The sequence below is a fragment of the Palaemon carinicauda genome, chromosome 8 (assembly GCF_036898095.1).
Source record: "Palaemon carinicauda isolate YSFRI2023 chromosome 8, ASM3689809v2, whole genome shotgun sequence".
In the NCBI taxonomy this organism is placed as follows: Eukaryota; Metazoa; Arthropoda; class Malacostraca; order Decapoda; family Palaemonidae; genus Palaemon; species Palaemon carinicauda.
Window position 1 is genome coordinate 131,917,634 of NC_090732.1, and position 23,665 is coordinate 131,941,298.

The 23,665-nt window shown below is 41.5% G+C and overlaps 1 protein-coding gene across 1 annotated transcript in view; it reads right to left on the minus strand.

Moving 5' to 3' along the window:
- LOC137645944 (BTB/POZ domain-containing protein KCTD9-like) overlaps nt 1-23,665 on the minus strand; it is a 131,717-nt gene that overhangs the window by 35,988 nt on the left and 72,064 nt on the right. The window contains exon 4 of the mRNA XM_068379016.1: nt 19,728-19,836. Within this exon, the coding sequence (XP_068235117.1) occupies nt 19,728-19,836 (109 nt within the window). The remainder of the gene's footprint in view (nt 1-19,727; nt 19,837-23,665) is intronic.

Below are 23,665 nucleotides of genomic sequence, written 5' to 3' on the forward strand. Positions count from 1 at the left end.
AGCACTTTCTCATCTACAGGAACCTTGTCCGATAAAAGCTAGGCTATCTCAGTGAGTCTCTCACTGGTGCATTAGTAGCAGACCAGAAGGCAACGTCATGTAACTGCTTGACAGTCTGTGAACTGTCAACAAATGAACTGTCAAACACAACAGGTGCGTGAGGACATACAGCACTGGTGCATTAGTAGCAGACCAGAAGGTTACGTCATGTAACTGCTTGACAGTCTGTGAACTGTCAACAACTGAACTGTCAACCACAACAGGTGCGTGAGGACATACAGTGTTCACTCGAGACTGCTTTGACTGTCTATACTGAGCAGTCAAAACAACTCTAGAATGCGGAGGTTGACGCACCGCGTCAAAACAAAACAACTTAGGTTGTTGTGGTAACACGCGAACGTCAACGGAGGGTTCCGTGCGTCGGTGAACGTCAACATGCGTCTGGCAGGGTCGACTGCGCATGGGTGGTGGAACTCTCACAGCTGGAGTGCGGGAGCAGGTAGCCTCAGCGTCTACTGAACGCACAACCGTGGTTGGTTGTAGGCTAACGGGTGCAGCGTCAACCTTCTCCGCACGATACTCCTGCATAAAGGAAGCTAACTGAGTCTGCATAGACTGTAGTAAAGACCACTTAGGGTCTACAGCAGCAGGTGCGGCAACAGACGGTGTTACTGCCTGTTGCGGTACCGCTTTGCCTCTCTTAGGAGGTGAGCAGTCGTCAGAAGACTGCAGCGAGTCCGCACTGACCCGGTGGCTACAACTGGGCCGTTGGACTTGCGCGGAAGGGACCGACTTGCGCTTAATAAGCTGCGAGACCTTGGTCCATGGTTTCTTACGAGAAACCTCTTCCGCAGACGAGAAGTAAATGGGCTCTCTCGTCTTTGTGTAGGTGGGGCGATCTTGGGTAGATACGCCCGAAACCACGGAGGGAAAAACGTCTGTTCGTTGATCAAGGCCTGACGAACTCATAAGTCGTTCGACATTACTTCTCCTCTGGGCTTGGGAGCTTGCAAGAGGTCCCGGACTAGGTGAACGACAGGCACGAACAGACGAACCCTCGGACGCAACACTGTAACACTTTGCGCATATCACTTTATCACTTCGATTTTCTGTTTTGCACTTATTTCACTGAAATCGAAACTTTTACTGATTTCTACCTGAAACACGCAATTCTACCCTTCATTAAAAGGTAGTAATTGCGAAAACAGTCGTATAATGCAGCTCATTAATACTAGCAAAAACAGAAAACATATATAAAGATAAAGAATTCAGTGGCTGGGAAAGAGACTAAACACTAGTTCAAATAAACTACGTTTACAATCTCTCACCGCACATAGCCTGGGGACAAGAATAAAACTCTAGAAACGTTTTACCTTCTTCCCCGTACAGCGACTAGGGAGGAGAGTAACACGAGAACAACGTTACCCGCTTGAACGGAACGTTTTTTTCTCCTCTCTCTCCCTCCGTCTCTATCTCTCTCTCTCTTTCTCTCTTGATTCGCACCTGAGAGAAGAGCCCAATTATATATTGTCAAAAAAACATGTAATTTGGCTAAAGGAAAAAACTGAAAGGTTTTCCAAATAAAAAGTTCCTTTAATTTAGAATTTAAACCATTTAAGCTAAGAAAGAATGAACGAAACGTCAGAATCGATTTACTCTTACTGCAAAGTGAAACCGTGATACACTCTCTCTCTATCGTAACGATAGAGCGCATGTTGAACGTCCTGAACGTCAACAACTGCGTAGACTAAAAAACTAAACGTTAGTTCATCTTTGAAAACAGTACGAAGAAAATTGGTTCTTTGTTGACTTGGAGTACTAAGTACCTGCTCGACAGATGGCGCTGTTGATGTACACCCCCACCTGCATAGCGATCGCTGGCGTATTTTGACCGTAGGTTTTTCTGTCGAGCAACAGAGTTGCAGCTATATGATCACCGGCTAAGTTTAATATTGAAAATTTATGTTTTTGAGAAATCAGCGGTCAAAGCTTTTTTATAAATTGTCTGATAACTTTATTATGGATTAGTATGGGCTTTTTGTGGTAATTACCATTATACCTCACCACTGGAGATCATAAGGACATTATCTTCATATTTCAAGGTTCTTTACTAAATTATGATGAGCCCATTCCCTGAAATCCTGAAAAATATACTCTTCAGTATAGGTACTAAATGCCCACATATGAGTAAGACGTGACTAGTATAATGTAAAGTATTCCAGTCTTTGTATTTTCTGGGCAAATTTTACACTTTAGTCATATTCATTTATTTTCTGACACCTGTGCACCTTTCAGTATAATCATAACATGAAAATTGCATATATATGAATGAGCAGACAAAGAAATATAATGAATAGAGTGTATAACCTGGAAATGCATACCTGCAAAGCTATCAATGAACACAGAAAACCGATAGACTCCTATGAGATGCTACAGAGAATTATTAATGGGAAACTGACAAAAATATCTTTCCCTCAAACTTTTGAAAAAAATAAAATAGGTAATCTGGTCAGAAAAAGGTTGTTTAAGGGACCGGATGCGCTTATGTCAATATACAAAAAGGATATTTTCGGGGATAATTTTCATTACAAACATTGTTTGAAACATGAAAAATTTCTAGATAATTTGTATTTTTCCTAACCATAAAAACCTTAACTATATAATAGGGGTATTACTTTCAGCGTAGCTGAAATGGTGAGCCATTAAATTTTAACGAGAGTTAACTACCCATACCACTAGTTGGCTGGGGTAGGGGAGGGTAGCTTGCTACTGCCCACCCTCACACACATGTAATTGAGCTCACTTTGCTTGGAGGTAGGACTTCAAGGGGGATAGGGCTGGTGGGTAAGTTTGCTTAAATAGCTAAGGTTTGCATATTTAGGGAAAATACAAATTATCTACGAATTTGTCATTTTTTCCTAACTATACAAACCTTAGCTATTTAAGCAAACTTACCCACCAGCCCTGGAATACAATCCATGCTATTTAATAGGGGTGACTCACCCATTAGGTACAGTGGACATCCCAGCCAATCTGGCTTTGGCTTTACCCAGGGCTCCATATCTGAGTGTGTCAGTACTCAAAAATAAAAGAGTCCCTGCACCTCGCTAAAACCTTGCTACGCAAGGTTCGCGGCCTACGCAAGCTATGTGTTGAGGTATATAGAAGTGCGACTGTCCAGGTTAAAGTTATTCCGAGTTCTTTGGAAGGAAAAACTGTGTAACTAGGACTTTCGCAATACCACCTCGTCAGGGTATGGGGACGCAACAGTATTAGTTTTAATACTAGGTACACAAGAGAGCATGGTTTACCTGTAGTGATTGAGGTCAGCTGTTCAGAGAACCCAGGATGCTGCTTTCTCCAAGAGAGGGGAGAATGAAGAAAAAAATAAGGACCAGTCAAACCTTGTCATTCATGCAGACTAAAACCAGGTAACAATGCCCTCAACCTTCTGCTACTTGTCCAATAAGGAGCTTGAGGTTTTAAACCAGCTGTTTTGCAGCCACCACGGGACTGATAGAGAACGTATCAAGTCTCCTGTGGGTCACGTCTTGCAGGTAGTGGGATGTGAATGTGGTCTGACAATTCCACACCCCAGCTTGAAGAACCTGCGTCACTGAGAAATTTCTCTTGAATGCCAGGGATGTAGCCACGCCCCTGACATCATGAGCTCTGAGGCGAAGTGAAGGAGGAGAGTCTGGATTCAATGCATGGTCTATGACCTTGCGAATCCATGCTGAGATGGTGTTCTTGGTGACCCCACTCTTGGTCCTTCCTGTGCTGATGAATAGTGCAGGCACACGGGGACGGGCTGCGGCTGTTCTCTAAAGATACAGCCTCAAACTCCTCACTGGGCATAGTAAGAGATGGTCTGGGTCATCTATTACAGTATGGAGACTAGAAATCCGGAAGGAGTCGAATCGTGGATCCACTACTCCCAGGTTCTGAGTCTTAGCAATAAACTCGGGGACGAAGCTGAACGTTACCTCTCCCCATCTCCTTAGATGGGCGATGTCGTATGAAAGACCATGAAGTTCACTGATTCGTTTGGCCGAAGCCAAAGCTAGCAGGAACACCGTCTTCCAAGTTAGGTGGCGATCAGTTGCCTGGCGTAATGGTTCATAGGGAGGTCTCTTAAGAGACCTGAGAACTCAAACCACGTTCCATAGGGGGAGGTCTCACTTCTGACTGGGGGCAGGTAAGTTTATAACTCCGTATGAGTAACGAAAGTTCTAGCGATGAAGAAATGTCCATTCCTTTCAGTCTGAAGGCGAGGTTTAATGCTAGCGATAGCCTTTTACTGTCGAGACTGACAGGCGCATTTCTTCACGCAAATACACAAGGAACTCCGCTATTGCTGGAATAGTGGCATTGAGTGGAGAGATACCCCTTCCACAACACCAACCACAGAAGAATTTCCACTTTGCCTGGTAGACTACTGCTGATGACTTACGCAGGTATCCAGACATCCTAGTCACAACATGTTGCGAAAATCCTCTCTGAGAGAGGAGATGCTGGATAGTCTCCAGGAGTGAAGTCGTAGCGAAGCTACGGCTTTGTGGAATATGTTGGCATGTGGTTGTTTGAGTAGATTGTGACGTGGAGGGAGTTCTCTTGGGGGCTCCGTTAGGAGCTGCAGGTCTGGAAACCATTCTGTGTGATGCCATAGCAGAGCTATGAGGTTCATTGAAAGATTGACCGATGTACTGGTCTTGTTGAGTACCCTCCTCATCAGACAGAACGGGGGAAAGGCGTAAACATTGATGTTGTCCCACCGTTGTTGGAATGCATCTTGCCAGAGAGCCTTGGGGTCTGGGACTGGGAAACAATACAGCAGGAGCCTGAAGTTCAAGGCCGTTGCGAAGAGGTCCACAGTCGGAGAACCCCACAAAGTCAGGACTTTGTTGGCTACTAGATGACCCAAAGACCACTCAATACTCACTATATGAGATGCTCTGCTCAGGTTGTCGGCGAACACATTCCTTTTGCCCGGAATGAAGCGTGCCGATAGTGGTATCAAGTGAATTTCGGTCCATCTCAGTATCTCTACTGCTAGATGGGATAGCTGCTGCAAAAAGGTACCTCCTTGCTTGTTGATGTAAGCCACTACTGTGGTGTTGTCGCTCATCACCACCACTGAGTGGCCAGCCAGGAACTGTTGGAACTGTTGAAGGACCAAAAAGATGGCCTTCACCTCTAGGAGATTTATGTGAAGGTACTCTTCTGACTCTGACCAGAGGCCTGAGTTTGTGTGGTGCAGCACGTGGGGCCCCTTCCTTTTTTTAAAGCGTCTGAGAACAGCATCAAATCCGGGGGAGGACGAGAAGATCCACTCCCTTTCATAGGTTCTCGTCTGCCACCCACCACTGGAGGTCTGTCAGTTCCGCTGATCCCATGGTGATCCGGATGTCCGAGGAATCGCGAGTGATTCCACCGGGAAATGAGTTGCCACTGGAGGGCTCTCATCCTGAGGCAACCATTGGGAACTAGATGGGCCAGCGATGAAAGGTGACTGAGGAGACATAACCACGTTTGAGCTGGAAGTTCTTCTCGTCTGAGAAAGGGTTTTGCGACCTTCCTCAGCCTTGTTATCCTATCGTCTGATGGGAAGGCTTTGTGGAGATTGGTGTTTATAATCATGCCTAGGTATACCAGTCTCTGTGTAGGAAGCAGAGAAGACCTCTCAAAATTTACCATGATCCCCAGATCCTGGCAAAGTCTCAGAAGTTTGTCTCAGTGTTGAAGAAGGGTTGACACTGAGTCTGCTAGGATTAGCCAGTCGTCCAGATAACGGAGGAGACGGATGCCAATCCTGCGTGCCCAAGATGATACTAGGGCAAACACTCTGGTGAAAACTTGAGGTGCTGTGGAAAGACCGAAGCACAGCACCTTGAACTGGTACTTTCTATTGTCTAGGCTGAATCTTAAGTACTTCCTTGAAGACAGATGGACTGTGTTGTGACATTAAAAGACTTGGCTGCTACTACCCAAGCTTTATTCAACTTAAACTTCAGTAGATTATTCCCTGAAACAACCATGAACATAATTAGCAATGACCCCATAATAAATGTAATACAAACTATATTAGATCCTCAAAGTAAATCTAATTAAACCAAATAGATACAAATGGAATAAAAAAAAAGGAAATACAAAAGAAACAGAGAATTACTTGATAAGTTGCTTTGACTGTCCATCCATCAGGTAAGTAAACAAAGTATGAAAAGATCACCAGACAAACAGTTCAGAGTGAGGTATGAAAGAGCAAAAGGACAAAACAATATTATAACATTCTTCCCCCCTAGATATAAAATTGGTTACATCACTTCATAAGTAATCAATTCCACCCATATCGGTTCGGAGCCCTTGACACCCGGGTTGATCTACGTACTGGAGGCGATGCAAATTCTGTTCTAATTTCAGCTTCTGGGTGAAGTCCCATACCTTCTGGAAACTCTTGATGGGTTGTCTTGGGTGACACTGGAGACTGAGATGGTATGACCTCTGGTGACAATGAAACCGAAGGTAGTTCTTGATTTTCAGAAACAGAATTATCCCTAGGGCATGGGGCCAAGTCACGTAAGGAAACCGTTGACTCTCGTCTGCTGGAATGTCTAATGTTAGCATATGTTGGGTTAGCAGATAATAGTTCAACTTCATCCACTAGGGGTTCATTTTTGCTTGTTCTGACAAACTTCCTCAATAATACCGGTCCTGACGACATAAGTCACGAAGGCAGAGAGCTCCTCGAGGATGAGCGGCGCGGAAATCCAAAAAAGCGTTCATGGGGTGTGACATTAGTTGCTGTCGACAGAAGGGATTTAAGTGAATGTATTACATCAGTGAGTACTAATTACCAGTGCTGATCGGGAAGATTTCGAGACCTGAGTGCCAGCTGGATTGCCTTCCATACAGTACCATTGACCCACTCCACTTGCCCATTACCGATTGGATGAAAAGGGGTAGTTCGACTTGTTGCAACTCCCTTCTGTACGAGAAAGGTTTTGAGCTTCCTGGACATGAATGAGGTTCCTTGATCCGAATGTATATACTGAGGCATCCCACACAAGCTGAATATTTGTCCTAAGCACTTAATCACTGTAGTTGTGTTCATGTTGGGACACGGAAAAGCAAAAGGAAAACGAGAATATTCATCAACCTAAATAAGTAGATATGGGTTGTGTGAGGCCATCAGAACTGGTCCTTTAAAGTCAATGCTTAATCTCTCCATTGGTTGTGTCGCCTTGATGAGTGTTCCTTCTTGGAATTTGTAGAATCTTGGTTTCAATTCTGCACATATCCTGCAAGAAGAACAGACCTTCTTAACGTCCTCAGTGGAAAAGGGAAGATTTTTCGATCTCACAAAGTGCAACAAGCGAATCATTCCTGGATGGCACAGATTCCCATGTAGTTCAGTGAGGGTAGATGACGTAGAAACCACGGAACCGCAAAAAGCTTGGGTGAAGGCATCAGGAACCACATTCTCCTTACCAGGGCGATAATGTACTGTATAACTGAAGGCTGCGAGTTCCATCCGCCATTCCTGGATCTCATTATTCTTAACTTTAGTGTGCTTCCTGTTATCAAACATGAAGGCCAAAGAACGTTGGTCTGTAATGAGATCAAAGTGTTGTCTAGCAAGAAAATTACTCCACTTACGTACAGCCTCCACAATAGCCATGGCTTCCTTCTCTACGATGTGATAGTGAACTTCACTTCTTTGTAAAGTCCTAGACATGAAGGCCACAGACCTGCCATTCGGGTTGAGTACTGCTGAGACTGCTACTTCCAAGCATCACATTCGACCTCAAAAGGCAAATTTTCATCCACAGAGTGTAGTGTTGCTCCTTCAAGTTCTTGTTTGAGTAGTTCGAAAGCCTGCAAAGCTTCTTCATCTAAAGGAAATTTCTTTACTCTTACCAGTGGTTGAATCTTAGCAGAAAAATTCTGTATCTATTTAGCGTAATAAGCAAACATACCCATTACCCTCTTTAAAGATGCTTGACTAGTGGGAGGTGGTAGTTCTTGTAGAGGCCGGAGTCTTTCCATGTCAGGCTTTATTACACCATTCCCCACACAGTAACCAAGAATATTAATGGTACACACAGATTTAATAGTTTTAGTAGAATTGAGAGTTAGGTTCCTCTTGTTGATGACCTCAAGAAAGCGATGCACGTTCTGATCATGTTCCTACAGGCCGACCAAGAGAAAGGCCCGTGCCAACATGAAGAGTTGGCTGTAATACACTACCACCACTACCTGATCATGTTGTTGAGTGTGTCCAGCAATAGTGATATGGGAAAGCACCTTGTAAGTTTTCTTCTTTCACCAACTTATCCGTAGTTCGTTGGAAGGCTGCAACTCCACTGGTAACTCCGAAAGGTACTCTACAGAACTGGTACAGGCGTCCGTTGGCTTCAAAAACTGTATACTTCTTGTCTGATTCCTTTAGTGGGACTTGGTGGTAAGCGCTTTTCAAGTCAAAAGTCGAAAATACGCAATATGTTGAGAGTTCATTAACCATAGTGTCAATCCTTGGTAATGGATAAGCATCCAGTTCTGTATACAGATTTATAGTTTGTGAATAATCAACACACATCCTTTTCTTACGCCAATTAAAGGAATCCTTAACCACCACAACTTGAGCTCTCCATGGTGATATGCTATCCTCAATAACACCCTCAGCCAAGAGACTACTAGTCTCCGCTTCAATGAATTTTTTGTCCTCTTTACAGTAATGTCTTCATTTAATGACAATAGGCTTACAATTAGGTAACAAATGCTGGAAGATAGAAGGCTCATCCACAGCAGCGGCTGCCAACAAACAGTAGGGGTTAGCACCAGATAAGTTGAGCGCTGGTTTCGGCCCACCATATTCAATAGTCACTTTCTGATGCTGCTCTTGGAAGTCCTGACCAAGTAATACTCCTGAACATAAATCCTTCATTATTGCTAGACGTGTGGATGGATAAGTTTCTCCATTAAGATGAAGAGTCAAGTCTACATTGACATAACCTGGAGAGCTTGTATGCAAAGATTTCTGTGCTAAACCGACGTCTTTATCTGTGGGATGTATTGGTAGCTTCAATTCCCATGCTACATCTTCATCTATATAACTGTAATCGCTGCACGAGTCGACAAGGGCTGTCAAGTTCCGTCCTTTAATTGTTGTCGAGGTAGCTGCCCGATAGAGGCTCTGAGGAAAAGAGGTACCAGCATTAGCCACAAGAACAGATGACTGTGAGGGATCAAATACTGTAGCTGTTGTAGATTTACCTCCACATGCAGATTTAGACAGGCACGCTTTTGCAAGGTGCCCCTTCTTGCCACATTTATTGCAAATGGAATCCCGAGCTGGACAATGTGCACGAATATGATAGGGACCTCCACAAAAAAAGCATTTTCTCTTCATGAACAGAGTAGTCGCTAATACTTGAGTTCCAGCAGTTACCTCACAGCTCTCAGACGTTGGTCCATTCTTCACATGATCATCTGTAATAAGTGCATGATCCGATGTAACCACAGGAGCAGTATGCCCAACAGGAAGCATGTAACTGTAAAAACTAGCATTATGTTGGGTTAGGTCTAAAGAGTAAGCCTGGTCATAAGCTGCCTGTAAGTCTAGAGTTTTATTTTCGAGAAGACGTTGCCGAATCATAGGTGAGGCCAGGCCATTTATAAAAGCATCCCAGATCAACTCCTCTCTGTATTGTTGTGTACTAACTGACTTTAAATTACAGTCCTTGCCTAATTTACGCAATTCTCTCAGAAACTCATCCAAAGTTTCCCCTGCCTTTTGTTGGCGAGTAGCAAGTAAATATCTGGTGAATATTTCATTAGGTGCCTTAACATAAAATTTTTCCAACATGGAAATGGCAGTATCATAATCCACACACTCCTCAATGTATTCATACACATTATGACTGACATAGTTCATGAGTGTCCATAGTTTATTTGTTGCCCTTTCATCACATTCTTGAATAAAGTTGGAAAACGTTTTGTGCCAATACCACCATTCCTTTGCTGCAAAAGGGGAGCTAGGGTCCAGATCCAAATGGGCAGGCTTCAATAGTTTCTCCATAGTTTAAGTTGAATAAATTGTTGTGACATTAAAAGACTTGGCTGCTGCTACCCAAGCTTTATTCAACTTAAACTTCAGTAGACTATTCCCTGAAACAACCATGAAAATAATTAGCAATGACCCCATAATAAATGTAATGCAAACTATGTTAGATCCTCAAAGTAATTCTAATTAAACCAAATAGATACAAATGGAATAAACAAAAGGAAATACAAAAGAAACAGAGTATTACTTGATAAGTTGCTCCGAATGTCCCTCCATCAGGTAAGTAAACAAAGTATGAAAAGATCACCAGACAAACGGTTCAGAGTGAGGTATAAAAGAGCAAAAGGACAAAACAATATTATAACAGACTGGGATCTGGGTACATGTCCTTCAGGTCCAGTGTACACATGAAGTCCTGAGGTCTTACTGCTAGTCTGACCGTGTCTGCCGTCTTCATGCTGAGTGGAGTTTGTTTGACAAACTTGTTCAGGGCTGAGAGGTCGATGATTGGTCTCCAGCCTCCAGACGCTTTTCTTACAAGAAAGAGTCGACTGAAGAAGCCTGGGGACCCGTCGAGGACCTCTCGGAGAGCGCCTTCTTCAACAGGGTCTGGACTTCTGCCTGAAGGGCCTACCCACTTGCCGATCCCATGACAAGGGAGTCTATTGACACAGGATTCCTGGTCAGAGGAGATTGTCCAGGAATCGGCCCCGAGTTGTTTCCATCTGTCTGCAGCTTCGGCCGCTCCCTCTAAGATTCTTTCCTCTCCTGGAGGACTTTTTGCCTTTCCTGTTCTTGACAGGAAAGGGCTTATTAGACACCATTGTCTTCGCTGACAGTTTCATCGTCACAGTCTTGGTTGGACAGGACTGCTGAGGTGCCGGAGGTTTATAGGGCTTGGATGTCGAAGCCCTATGGAGGAAGGAATCTCGATGAGACTTCCTCCACCTCTCAGCAGCAAGTTCCACGTCCTTAAGCTCAAACAGGTGGGCCCCCTCTAGGGAGGAATGTCTCAGCCTATTTATCTCGACGCTAGGGACCTGTTGGTGGAACTTCTCAAACACTGCATCTTGACGTTTCAAGATAGTCTTTGCCCACAAGTTCGAAACTTGGTGGGCAAGAAACTCGATCGTGTGAGTGCCTGAGAGTAAAATGGTCTCCATTGCCTTCCTGGTATGCTCCTTGGAAGATGTCCAGCCACGAAGTAGCTTGCATCGCATACTTAGTGATCTTTTCCTGGTTAAGGACTTTGGCCGCCTGGAGAGTCTCTCAAGAGGGACTTCCCTGGTTAGCTCTTCCAGAGAGTGGTTAAGTGGAAGAGCTGAACAGGGCTATTCCAGGATCTCAAAGTACCTCCTCTGCTGTACGTGAGGAGGTGGGAGGAGCTTGTTCCTTGAGCCAGCACGGTTGGAGGAGGCAAACTCGGAGAGCTGTTGGGCAATCATGTCCCTGGTACTCTTCAACCCCTGAGACCAGGGCAGGGCTGCACTGGTCTTCAAGGCCTTCTGAGTGCCGAAGACGCGGTTTAAGACCATGTCTTTGCCCTCTCGAGGGGGTATCTCTGGGTCGGGAAACCCATTGAGAACCCTCAATAGAGTTAGAACCTGCCAGAATGCATGATTTGACTCTTGTAGGTCTCCTCCTGATGTTGGACTCGTAACGAAGTCTCCTTCTGTCCCCAAGAGACCAGACAGAGGTTATCAGCTTCGATGTCTCTCCAGTGCTTCAAGGAAATGATGATTGGGAATTTTACCAATGCTCCAGTCTTTTCCCTGTTAGTAAAAACTCATCTGGCTACATTTATGAAGGATCTCTATGCTTTCTTTCAGGCTCGTAGAGTCTGTAGAGAACATGTTATCGCTATAGCCACTATACGCCTTGAGCCAAAATGTCTCATCGACTCTTGCATATGGGGAAAGGACCTTTTTCCCCAGAAGTTAGTGAAGGAGGTTTTAGATAAAGCTGCAGTCGAGAATAAGAGCCTATTCCATAAGTGGGGGATCTCTCTGAAGAGGAAATTCACCCATGGGGTAGGACCACAGCCGAAGAGGTCCCGCAAACCAACCTATCTTAGAAGGTCGTTTGCTCCTTCCCCCGCCAACATCCCTTACTGTTTTTGCCGTTCCTCATCCCGTGACTTCACAGTCCACGGCTTTTAATCCGGCGTATGAGCAGGGGTCGTTGTCCTTTCGATTCCAGGAGAGAAAAAGGCGGTAGAGGCCGGTCAGACAGAGGAGGCAGATCCAGGGAACGCGGACATCGAGGCGGCAGAGGAGGAAGTGGTGCACATCCTCAGCTCAAACAATGAGGATATTCCGGGAGGGGGATGGCTGACCTTGTTCAAGGACCGGTGGTCATTCAGTCCTTGGGCACAGAGCGTCAATTCCAACGGCTTGGGTTGGAAGTGGAAGAAACAGCCTCCGAAGCTCAGGAGATTTTTCCAGAAGTCAACACCTCATCTGGATCAAAATGTACAAGACATTCTGAAGAAAAGAGTTACCCGTTGCACAAGATCTATGAGATTACGAGGTCATCTATTTTGCATGCCAAAGAAAGATTCAATTATACCTCGAACTATTCTCAACTTGTCCCGTCTAAACCTGTTCGTTCAGAGCGACAAGTTCTGGATGCTGACTATTTCGCAGATACAGACCTTACTACCCCGGGAGACTTACACCGTCTCTATAGATCTTACCAACGCTTATTGGCATCTTCCAATAGGTCGACGCTTCTCCCCCTACCTTGGTTTCAGCCTGGAGCAAAATGCTTATGTATTCAGAGCTATGCCATTCGGGCTGGCTCAACATAACTCTGAGAATTTTCACGAAGGTTATTGACACAGTCATTCAACAACTTCGGGAAAAAGGCCTTCAAGTAGCGGAGTACCTGGACGACTGGCTAATGTGGGCTCCTTCGGCACTGGAGTGCTCGGAAACAATCTCTCAAATTGTCAGGTTCCTGCAGTCTCTAGGATTTCAGATCAACTTCAAGAAGTCAAGACTGGCCCCAGCTCAAGTTTTCCAGTGGCTGGGGATTCATTGGAACCTACAGTCTCATTCCCTTTCTATACCTCCCTCCAAGAGGAAAGAAAAAGCGAAGTCAGTCCGGTCTCTGATCAAGTTGGGAACGACCACCAGGCAACGCCAGGAGAGGGTTCTAGGATCTTTGCAATTCGCCTCAGTAGCGAACCCAGTCCTCAAAGTACACCTGAGTTTGGAAACGGATAGCCTCCAAAGCTCTTCGAGACCATCAGAAGAAGACCCCAGTGTTACTCCGAAGACAACTTCGACGGCGCTCCACTGTTACAGACAATATCTTTGCACTTTCCTCCTTCGTTAGTGATTCTTCATACGGACGCCTCATTGGACGGTTGGGGGGTCATACCCCATTCAAGAAAGTGCAAGGCGGTTGGTCCCAGAAATTTCAACAATTCTTCATAAATATTCTGGAGGCCGTGGCAGTCTTCTTGTCCCTCAAAAAGTTACACTTGAAGAAGAACATTCACATTCATTTAGTCCTCGACAGCAAAGTAATAGTCCATTGCATCAATAGGCAAGGGTCAAGGTCTCAAATAAATCACGTAATGTTAGCCATCTTTACGTTGGCTCAGAGGAAAGGTTGGCATCTGTCAGCATCCTACCTTCACGGAATAAGAAATGTGATGGCGGACTCCCCATCTAGGACGCAACCTCTAGAGACGGAATGGTCTCTAGACAGAAAATCATTCTCTTTTGTGCATGATCAAGTCCCTGGACTTCAAGTGGATCTGTTTGCGATGAGTCTCAACAAGAAACTTCCCTGCTATGTAGCACCGAACACGGATCTAGCAGCAGTGAGCATGGATGCGATGACCCTGGATTGCAATCATCGGGCGAGGATTTACCTGTTTCCACCCTTCAATCTTCTCATGAAGGTTCTGGACAAGCTTCGATCATTCAACAGGACAGCGGCCCTGGTTGCTCCTCTGTGGCCGAAGGCAAGGGGTTCCCCATGGTGACAGAAATGAACCCCAAGTTGCTGACGTTGCCCAACCCGATTTTGTCCCAGTAGGTACAGCGAAAGATTGTCTACGCTTCATCATGGAGAACGAACAACCTTCATCATGATTTTTTCGCCTTAGCTCTGGAAAAGAGATTTCAAATGCAACGTGACAAGTTGGAGTTTGCAGAAAATTATGACTCCCACTACCTTGACCCAGTATGAAATGTCTTGGATGTAATGGGTCAAATACGTTAACGACAAGAATCCAGATTCAATTACCATGGAATTTTGTTTGGGTTTTTTTATTGATTTACACGCGCAAGGTCTAGCTTCCTCCACAATTTCGTCGTACGAGTCAGCCCTAGCTAGACCTATTCTATATGCTTTTGATATCTATTTCAACTCGGATCGCTTCAATAAGATTCCGAAAGCTTGTGCAAGGTTGCGACCGTTGGCTCCGCCGAAACCTATCTCCTGGTCTTTGGACAAAGTGTTACAATTTGCTTCGGAAATTGACAATCAAACTGTTTCTATTCGTGATCTGACTCAAAAAGTTATTTTTCTAATTGCAATGGCTTCTGGTGCTTGTGTTAGTGAGATTGTGGCTCTCTCTAGAGACGAAGGTCACATTGAATTTGTGGATAATGGTGAAGGTTAATTTATACCCCGATCCTATTTTTCTAGCTAAGAATGAACTTCCCTCCAAACATTGGGATCCATGGAAAATAGTTCCCCTACTAAGTGATCTCTCCCTGTGCCCAGTGCAGTGCTTAAAAGTATATTTATTAAGAACAGTGCATTTTAAGGGTGGTCAATTATTTAAGGGGGAAATGGTAGGATCAGATTTGTCTTTAAAACAGTTGAGAGCAAAAATTACTTATTTTATAAGAAGAGCGGACCCGGCTAGTATGCCATTGTGTCATGACCCTAGGAAAGTGGCATCATCAATTAATTTTTTCCAGTACATGTCCTTTGAGGGTTTACAGGCATATACAGGTTGGAAGTCACTAGGGTTTTTTTCAGGCATTATCTGAAACAATTGAAAGAGATAAGTGCTTTTGTGGTGGTCGCGGGTAGTGTTATCAAGCCCGCTGCATCAACGTAGCCCTCAAGTGCGTCCTAGGGCACTCATCCAGCTTATTTCTTCTAATGAGTAAACAGAGAGTTTTTGTTTCAGGATCATTAACAATTTTTGTTTTTCAGGATTTATTAATGTACAGTATCTCTGATTTCAGTTTGTACTTATATAACTATAGTATTTCTGTCTTAGTGTCGATTACACTATAGTTCAATTTATTTGCTTACTTATAAGTTTTTGTCTTTATTAATTGACTTAATTTGTCATAAGCTCCTTCCGGTGTCTTATGTCAGGTTTTTTATTCTTCCCTCTGGTTACCTTGTGTATAGGTATAGTAGGGATGTATTATTGAGTACAACCACATTTCCTTTTTGCCAATAATGTTATTTCTGGGCTCCTTCCTGTGCCGCCCAGTGAAATGCTCCTTTAGAATCATTTCTAAGGTATATAACTGTTCACTGGGCGGCACAGGTCTCTCGCCTAGAAATAGATTTTTCCTTCGTCAAAATCCCTTTTATCATTATTCTTTGCTCTGATTTTTTTTGTAAATTAAAGACTGTGATATTTTGCATGCCTTTTATTTCTAGCCCTATTTTATTTTTTAGTGGCAATAAAATTAGTGTGCCTATTGATCCTCATCCTTCCTGAACAGGTTTATTTAGCAATCTCTGATGAGTATTTGTTCCATACATTTTACTCACTGAGCCTACTACAGTTTTAGCTGTTAGACATTTCACCATTAAAATTGGATGTCTTCCCCATTGTGGAAGGTGTTGCTTTGGACCTGTTCTGCCTCCTTAACAAGCCATCATACTTATCAATACAGCTTCATTATTGTTCGGGAATAAAAGTTGAGTTTGATACCTATGCTTTGACGGAGGAATCCGGTTAGCGCATTTCGGTATTGGGACCTTTCTTCAAGGCCTCCTACCGAGTAATAGGTAATACTCTGGTACACTTCCATTAGGACGACATGGTTCGAGCCCAAAAAAGGGGTTTTGACGTAGGAAAAATCTATTTTTGGGTGAGATAGCCATGTCGTCCTGATGACCCAACCATTATGACGTCCCTCCCCAATTCCTCGTAGGATGCTCCTTTTTTCACAGTAGTTCTGCTACAATGTGGAATAAGGCGCCAGAGACGTACGAGGGTACCGTAAGGTAAGAGATATGTAACGGCTCCTCACTTATCCTTCCCCTTAGTGGATTAGACAGGGTAAAGTCTATTGGGGGTGCAGATATCTATGGTTATCTTCCGATACGTCCCTGATTATACACGATATCTTCGGATAGTCGTTGCGGGGGTTGGAACCCCATGATACCTGATGGTAATTCTCTTGTAATATCACTCGCAGAAATATTATACAGTAGGAAGCAGCCAAAGGGAACTTCCATCAGGATGGCATGGCTCTCACCCAAAAATAGATTTTTCCTACATCAAAATCCCTTTAAATTTCTAGGTGTAATTCTGGATTGCAAATCTTTTTAAAAGCACATCTGATCTGTTTCTTCTTATGTTACACAAAACATTGGCTTATTAAGAAAGTCTTTTAATATTTTTGGCAATAAGTCTATCCTGAAATGTTTTAATTCTTTCATTCTACCGTTTTGTGTTTCCTCCCTCCTGTCTGGTATTCAACTGCTGACTGTTACCTTAATTTATTGGACAGATACTTGCAATCTATTAAATTCCCTAGTCCTGATATTCTCTGGCACCATCTTTTAGTTAGTTCTTTATGCATGTTGCAAAAGATTTTTCATAATTCTTATCATCCATTGCATTCAAATCTTCTCCTACTGTTCCATCCTGTATGTAGGTATGCAACCAATTCTAACAGCCATGCTTTCTCCATCATAAGGCAAAATACTATACAGTATTTTAGAGATTATATTCCAGCTGTGACCAGATTGTGGAATAGTCACCCTAATCTAGCGTTGGAATCGATGAAACTTCAAAATTTTAAACTTTCTGTAATTCTTTTTTTCTGTTGAACAAGTTGACAAAAGTCTTGTTCTATAATTTATATATGACTGATCTACTTGAACATTGTCACTGATCTTAAAGTATTGAAAATGTTTTATTCATTGCTTATATATAGTCTATTAACTATTTCCTTATTTCCTTTCCTCACTGGGCTGCTTTCCCTGTTAGAGCCCTTGGGCTTGTAACATTCTGATTTTCCAACCAGTGTTGTAGTTTGGCTAGTACAGTAATAATGATAAGGATGAGGGTTTGTATCCATGTAGGAACAAACTAAAATACTATATTGAATGCAATAAAAACCAACATGGAATGCTGCACAGAAAATTAAATCTGTTCATGAACTAAATAATCAACAAAGAAATGAAAAAAATGGCTGTTATTAACAATTACCCTGAGATACTGAAGAAACTCATCATCATCTCCTCCTACGCCTATTGACGCAAAGGGCCTCACTGAAAAAACTTGTTACCTAATTATTAAAGAGTAGCCCTATCTGAGGTTAAAAGGTAACTCATGAGTGGCTGAGGAAAGGAAAAGTACTGTATACATATGTGATCTACATCCAGGGAAGGGAGAAAACTAAGCAATGGGTGGCAATAACTAAGAGCTTAAACCTATAAGATCCAAAATCCCTAATCACTAGCTTATATATATAGTAAGGTTATGCTTACAAATGCAATGTTTAAGGCCTTAAGCTTGGCACCTGAAAACTGATTCTCTTACAATTGCAAGTTATAAGTGAATTTCTGTAATCTAAAAATAAAGCGAAAGGATGAAACGATTGAGAAACATAGTAAGGGTTTTGTACAGTATTTCATACTACTACAGTGCTGTACAGTACAATTATCCTTTGGAACAAATGTTATGTTAAGTATACATTATGAACTAAATCAACAAATGCATTTTGACCTTTGCATTTTATATCATCCAACTTCACATCAGGAAAAAACAAGACTGGTTATACTGGCAAACACTACTAACACTATTTCAATTATTATAAACAGGATTATGTAGTACATGTACAGCTTTTTATGGACCTAAACTGGTTGCTAGTGAAACATGATACAGTGGAACCTCTACACACAAACGTATCTACATCCGAATTTTCCAACATCCGAAGTAAAATTTGAGCAATTTTTCGACTCTACACCCGAATTTTATTTCGACACACAAAGTAAGCAATATTCGTCGTACCGGTTGTATCCGAATTTTTCGACACGCGAAGTACAATTCGAACACATTCCTACTCTACACCCAAATTTTTTTTCGGCACCCGAAGTAAACAATACCCGTGCACGTAGATGGTACTCATAGCACCGGATGTAATTTTTATTTCCTCCGATAGAAGCCAGCATTTCCACCTCGGAGGGACCCTCAATTAGCGTGGCTTGGGACATTCCTCTGTTCTCGTCGGCTTCGTGTGGTTATGCCCTGTGCATTCTGCTATTAAATGTTTTAATCGTGATTTTTTACGTTCATCCTTTTACGGTATTTTACGTAAATCATGGGTCCTAAAAGGCTTAGTTTCGCAAGTGGTAGTGGTAGTGGTGAGAAAAGAAATAAGGAAATGCTTTCTTTAGAAGTAAAGCAAGGAATTATTGAAAAGCATGAGCGTGGCATCCGTGTGAGTGAACTTGCAAAAGAACATCACGACGAACATACTACAGAGGAGCTCAAGGAACTCCATGCTATGTCTGAGCACATGAGTGATGACAAGGAAGGGATCGAGGAGGTAGAGCATGTGTTAGGTTCAGCGCAAATAAAAGAGGTGTTAGGAAAATATCAAGACGTGGTCGACTTTATCGACAAATACCATCCAAAGAAATTGCAGGTTTGTCATGTAGTTGGGCAGTTTGATGATGTTTCCCTAACTTATTTTCGAAACATTCTGAAAAGCTTTACCATGCAACTTTCTATCGATAGCTTCTTTAAAAAAACTACGAAGCGAACTCGTGATGAAGAGGAAGGAAGTGGTTCAAAGAAAACGGCAAAGAGTGAAGCGAAAGAAAGTGAAACAAAGAAAACGGCAAAGATTGAAGAGAAAAAAATTCAATCAATTTTAAGTGTAGAGTGAAAGTGATTAAAATTAATCATCAAAAAGAAAAAAAGAAAATGTAAAAAAAATTTTAAAATATGAAAATAAAAAAAATAAATAAGCTAAGTTAGGTTAAAGTTCACTTAGTGTAAGTTAGAATAAGTTACGGTAGTGTACGTTTATCGTAGTCAACCTCTCTACCTCCTCGCCGCCCGTCCGTCTCCTCTCTGCGTAGCAAGACCAACACCTGCGCTGGACTTTCTAAGGTAAAGTGACGCTAAAATCCCGTTTCTTATTTATTATTTCTTGATAATTATTCTTTTTTACATGTCTATTATCTAATTTAGAGTGCATATTGTCATGTGTAATTGTGTGTAGTAATTTATTAAGGAGTTATCATAGGTTTTTGGGCTCAACCAAGGATTAATCCTATTTCAATGTATTCTTATGGGAAAATTCGTTTCTACATCCGAACATTTTCTACATCCGGAGTCGGTTGTGGAACGGATTAAATTCGTATGTAGAGGTACCACTGTACTTGATTTCTGTACTAGCATGTAATGTGTAGAAGCCTTTGGATCACTTACTTTGCTAACATTGAGTTTGGTTCTTTAGTGACTAGTGTTGCGCGAGTTGTAGAGAAAATTTGGCCTCCTACATTGAGTGTTACCCAATCATGTGTGGAAGAAACATTTTCTGGAATGAAAAAGATAAATTAGAACTTTTATATTATACATTAAAAACAGGAAAATGTCCACTTAACCCTGACTAACGAGTACAGACAAAAAGAGGTAGACTGTACTTATATATAAATTTGACAGATTTGACAAATATTTGTAAGTAGAATTTATAAACCTGCTGCATGCCTACTCAAGCATTTTCCATTACAGTCACACAATAAGGCTGGTGTCACATCTGCAACTAAGCTTTGCAACTTGCTATGATATTAGGAAATCCAAGAAATGGCCGAAAGTCTAGCGATCGTTTTGCTGTTTTATGTCGAAACCACCTGTCACACGCTTCCTGATAGATTCCCACTCGCTTATTCTTGGACCAGGATGATTGTTGGCAGCAGTGTGTTAAAAAGTTAAACTTGACTCACCGCCTAATGTGTTCAGCATGGTTATTAAGCCTGCGAATAATTGTAACCAGTGCAGATTCCTATGGGACTTATTGCTTGCGAGGGCTTTAGAATGCCGCTTGATTACCACTCGACTGCCACTCAACTTGGTAACGAGTGCACATTGATTGGTCAAGGAGGTATATGAAGAGAAGTTTCTGGCCTGGAAGCACAGTATTTCAATATTTTCACATGACCTCACCGGAGCAATATGAGCCTCACTGAACTGATAGATGCTAAATTACTTAAATAGGAAATAAAGAATATGAATAAATAAAATGTTAAATGATCACTATGAAGGATATCAATAAAGAAAACGAATGTGAACAAATATGTTAAATCATTATGAATGACTTGAATAGAAAATAAATATGAATAAATAAAAAGATGTTAAATGATCAATATGAATGAATTCAATAAATAACACGAACATAAAAAAATAAAATGTTAAATCATTATAAGTGACTTAAATAGAAAATAAATATTATGAATAAATAAAAAATATCATTATGAATGGAGTCAATAAAAACTGCATAAATAAAATGTTAAATCCATATAAATATAAAGATGTTAAAAATTATCTAATTTCTTTTCATTAAACGTGATAATTGAAAAAAAAAATTCTTTATAGGGATTTCACTTTTTATTTATTCCTTTTTTATTGGCTTCATTCAAAGTGATGCTTTTTGCTTATTCATAATATTCCTTTTCTATTTAAGTCAATAAGGTAGTATGACACGACGCAGAATGCACTTATGCCAAAAGACAATAGGCCAAAGTCAAGAAGCCGAACGGACAGGAAGCCGAACAGGCAGGAAGCCAACAGACAGCAAGCCGAACAGACAGTAAGCCGAACAGACAGAAAGCCGAACAGACAGAAAGCCGAACGGACAGCAAGTGGAACAGACAAGTTGTCTAACGGACAGAATGAATGGGCAATTTACTTTTATGACACCTTCAGTTTTACAAGTTTTTATTTACTTGAAACTTTCTCTTATAACAATAATTGGACAATGCCATTCTTAAAATAATAAAAAAGTCAAATAAAAGAAAGTAAAAGTAATAAATAGCTTATATACTAACATAAAAAAATAAGTAATTCAGAAAGTAAGATCAAGACCAAGCATTTATTATATATTAAAAATTTTAACTATTGTAACCATTATTTGCAGCTGCCTTTTACAAAAGATTATTAAAAACTATTTAAATCATAAAATGAAAATTTGAAATAAAAAAAAAAAACTTTTATGTAATTGAAAAATTCTAAGCTAAAGTGCATAAAAATCCAAGTCCATCTTCTTTGTTATACGAATTACAAAAAGATATCTCAGGTAATTTCCACAGAGGGGTTGATGATATCTTAAATGGAAGCATCCTACTTCTAATTATATCAAGACTGTTTAATAATTGTTTCACCCAAAAACCATAAGGTTGAGGAGATTTAGGGTGTATCTCAAGGTGTGTTGAGTGCCTTAAAAGGCTTACAGTCTGAAATGCTAAAGAATTAGGGAATTTTTGCAACCTAAACCAATACCAAACAATAGAACATTTTCATTAAAGGTCTAAAAGTAACTCTCCAGCATCAACAAGGAGGCTTGGGATAGGTGAAGTTCTAAGCGCTCCTGTGACCAATCTGATACAAGTGTGATGTATACAACTTAAAATCTTTAGTCGACTTGGGGTGGCTGAGGAGTATATTTCACATCCATAACTAATTTTTGAAAAAATTAAGGCCTTGTAGAATAATTTCAAAATAGTTTTGCGGTCTGCGCCCCACGATGTATGGAACAAAACTTTTAAAAGACACTTTACTTCTATAGCTTTCAAGTGAGGAACCCATGTAAGCCTACAAACAAATATCAATCCTAACAATCTAGCTTCACTTACATATGGGATCCGTTGACCTTTGATGTATATATCAGGGTCTGGATGTACTCCCGAGTATGACAGAAATGGACAACAGTAGTTTTGCTTGTTGAAAACTTGAATTCATTCATATCAGCCAAGTGAATAATTTTCTCAATTGAGAGTTGTAGTCTTCTCTCAATCATCGACATTCTAGATCCAGCAAATAATATGGAGAGATCATCTACAAATGGTGTTGAGAGAATATCTTAAGGAATGACAGAGGAGAGCCTATTAATTGCTAGTGCAAATAGAGTTACACTTAGCACACTACCTTCTTCTTGAGGTTTTCTCTCCGATAGAGATTCCCCCACTCTCACTTGAAAAAAATCTATGTGAAATGAATGTTTGAATGAACGATGGTAGCCTTCCTCGTAATCCCAAATTATGAATGATTCTAAGAATACCATATCTCCATGCAGTATCATATGCTTTTTTAAGGTCAAAACAGACTGTTACATGGTGCTGTTTGGAAGCAAAGGCTTCACAAATGAGAGGACTCAAGTCGTACCAGCACATCTGTCGTTGAATGCATTTTCCTAAATCCACACTGAATAGGTGATAAAATACACTTCTTCTCCAGGTACCACACCAGTCTTGCATTGACCACCTTCTCCATGAATTTACATAAACAAGATGTCAATGCAATTGGTCGGTAGTTTTCTGCTAAAAACTTATCCTTACCAGGTTTTAAAACGGCTAAAATAATGGCTAGTTCCCAAACACTTGGATAACTATGATCATGCCATATCCTGTTAATAATGCTCAAAATAAATAACTTGGTATTAATAGGTACATGTTTGATAATTGCATATGGAATTCTATACCCCTGATAGCCTATTTTTACTGATCTCTGAGAGGTAAAACTGTTCAGTGTCAGCAGTGATAGGTAATAGCTCAGCCTGGAGACAAGTCATGAGATTGAAAGGAATTGACTTGTTCCTCTTTGGCAGAGCTGCCCATTCATGCCTGAAGTTGGAAATATGTCTGCCCTTTGTCGAAAGGGAGACTTTCATACTGGGAGGTGACCGAAGTTCTACGTTACGTAGAGGAGGCTTCATGCGAACCAGTGTCCTTGGTGATAGGCCATAGCATTCATTAGAAGTGGTCCTTGTTCTCACTCTGATCTGAAGCAGGAGGATTAGTGAGATCTATGTTTTTCATGTCCCGACATCTCAGTCAAGAAAATGAAGACAAGGTTTTTCATTCTCTTTCATTCCTGACTTTGTCTAAGTCTTAAAATATGCCGATAGCTGGTACCAGGTCAAATCTTGTCAGATTTAGAGTCTTAAGAAGAGAACTGATCTTCCTGATTGGTTGTCGTTCATTTGTTTGATGAGGGCTTTAAGGCACTGCCTCAGGTACACATAGGAGCTCGTCCCCTGAGGAATATCTCTCTGTCTGTGACGGGAGAGTTAAGAAGATAATGATCTCTGTGTAAGCCAGACCATGTTTCAAACCTTCATCTTCCTCTTAAAGTGGGACACGTCCCAAAGATCA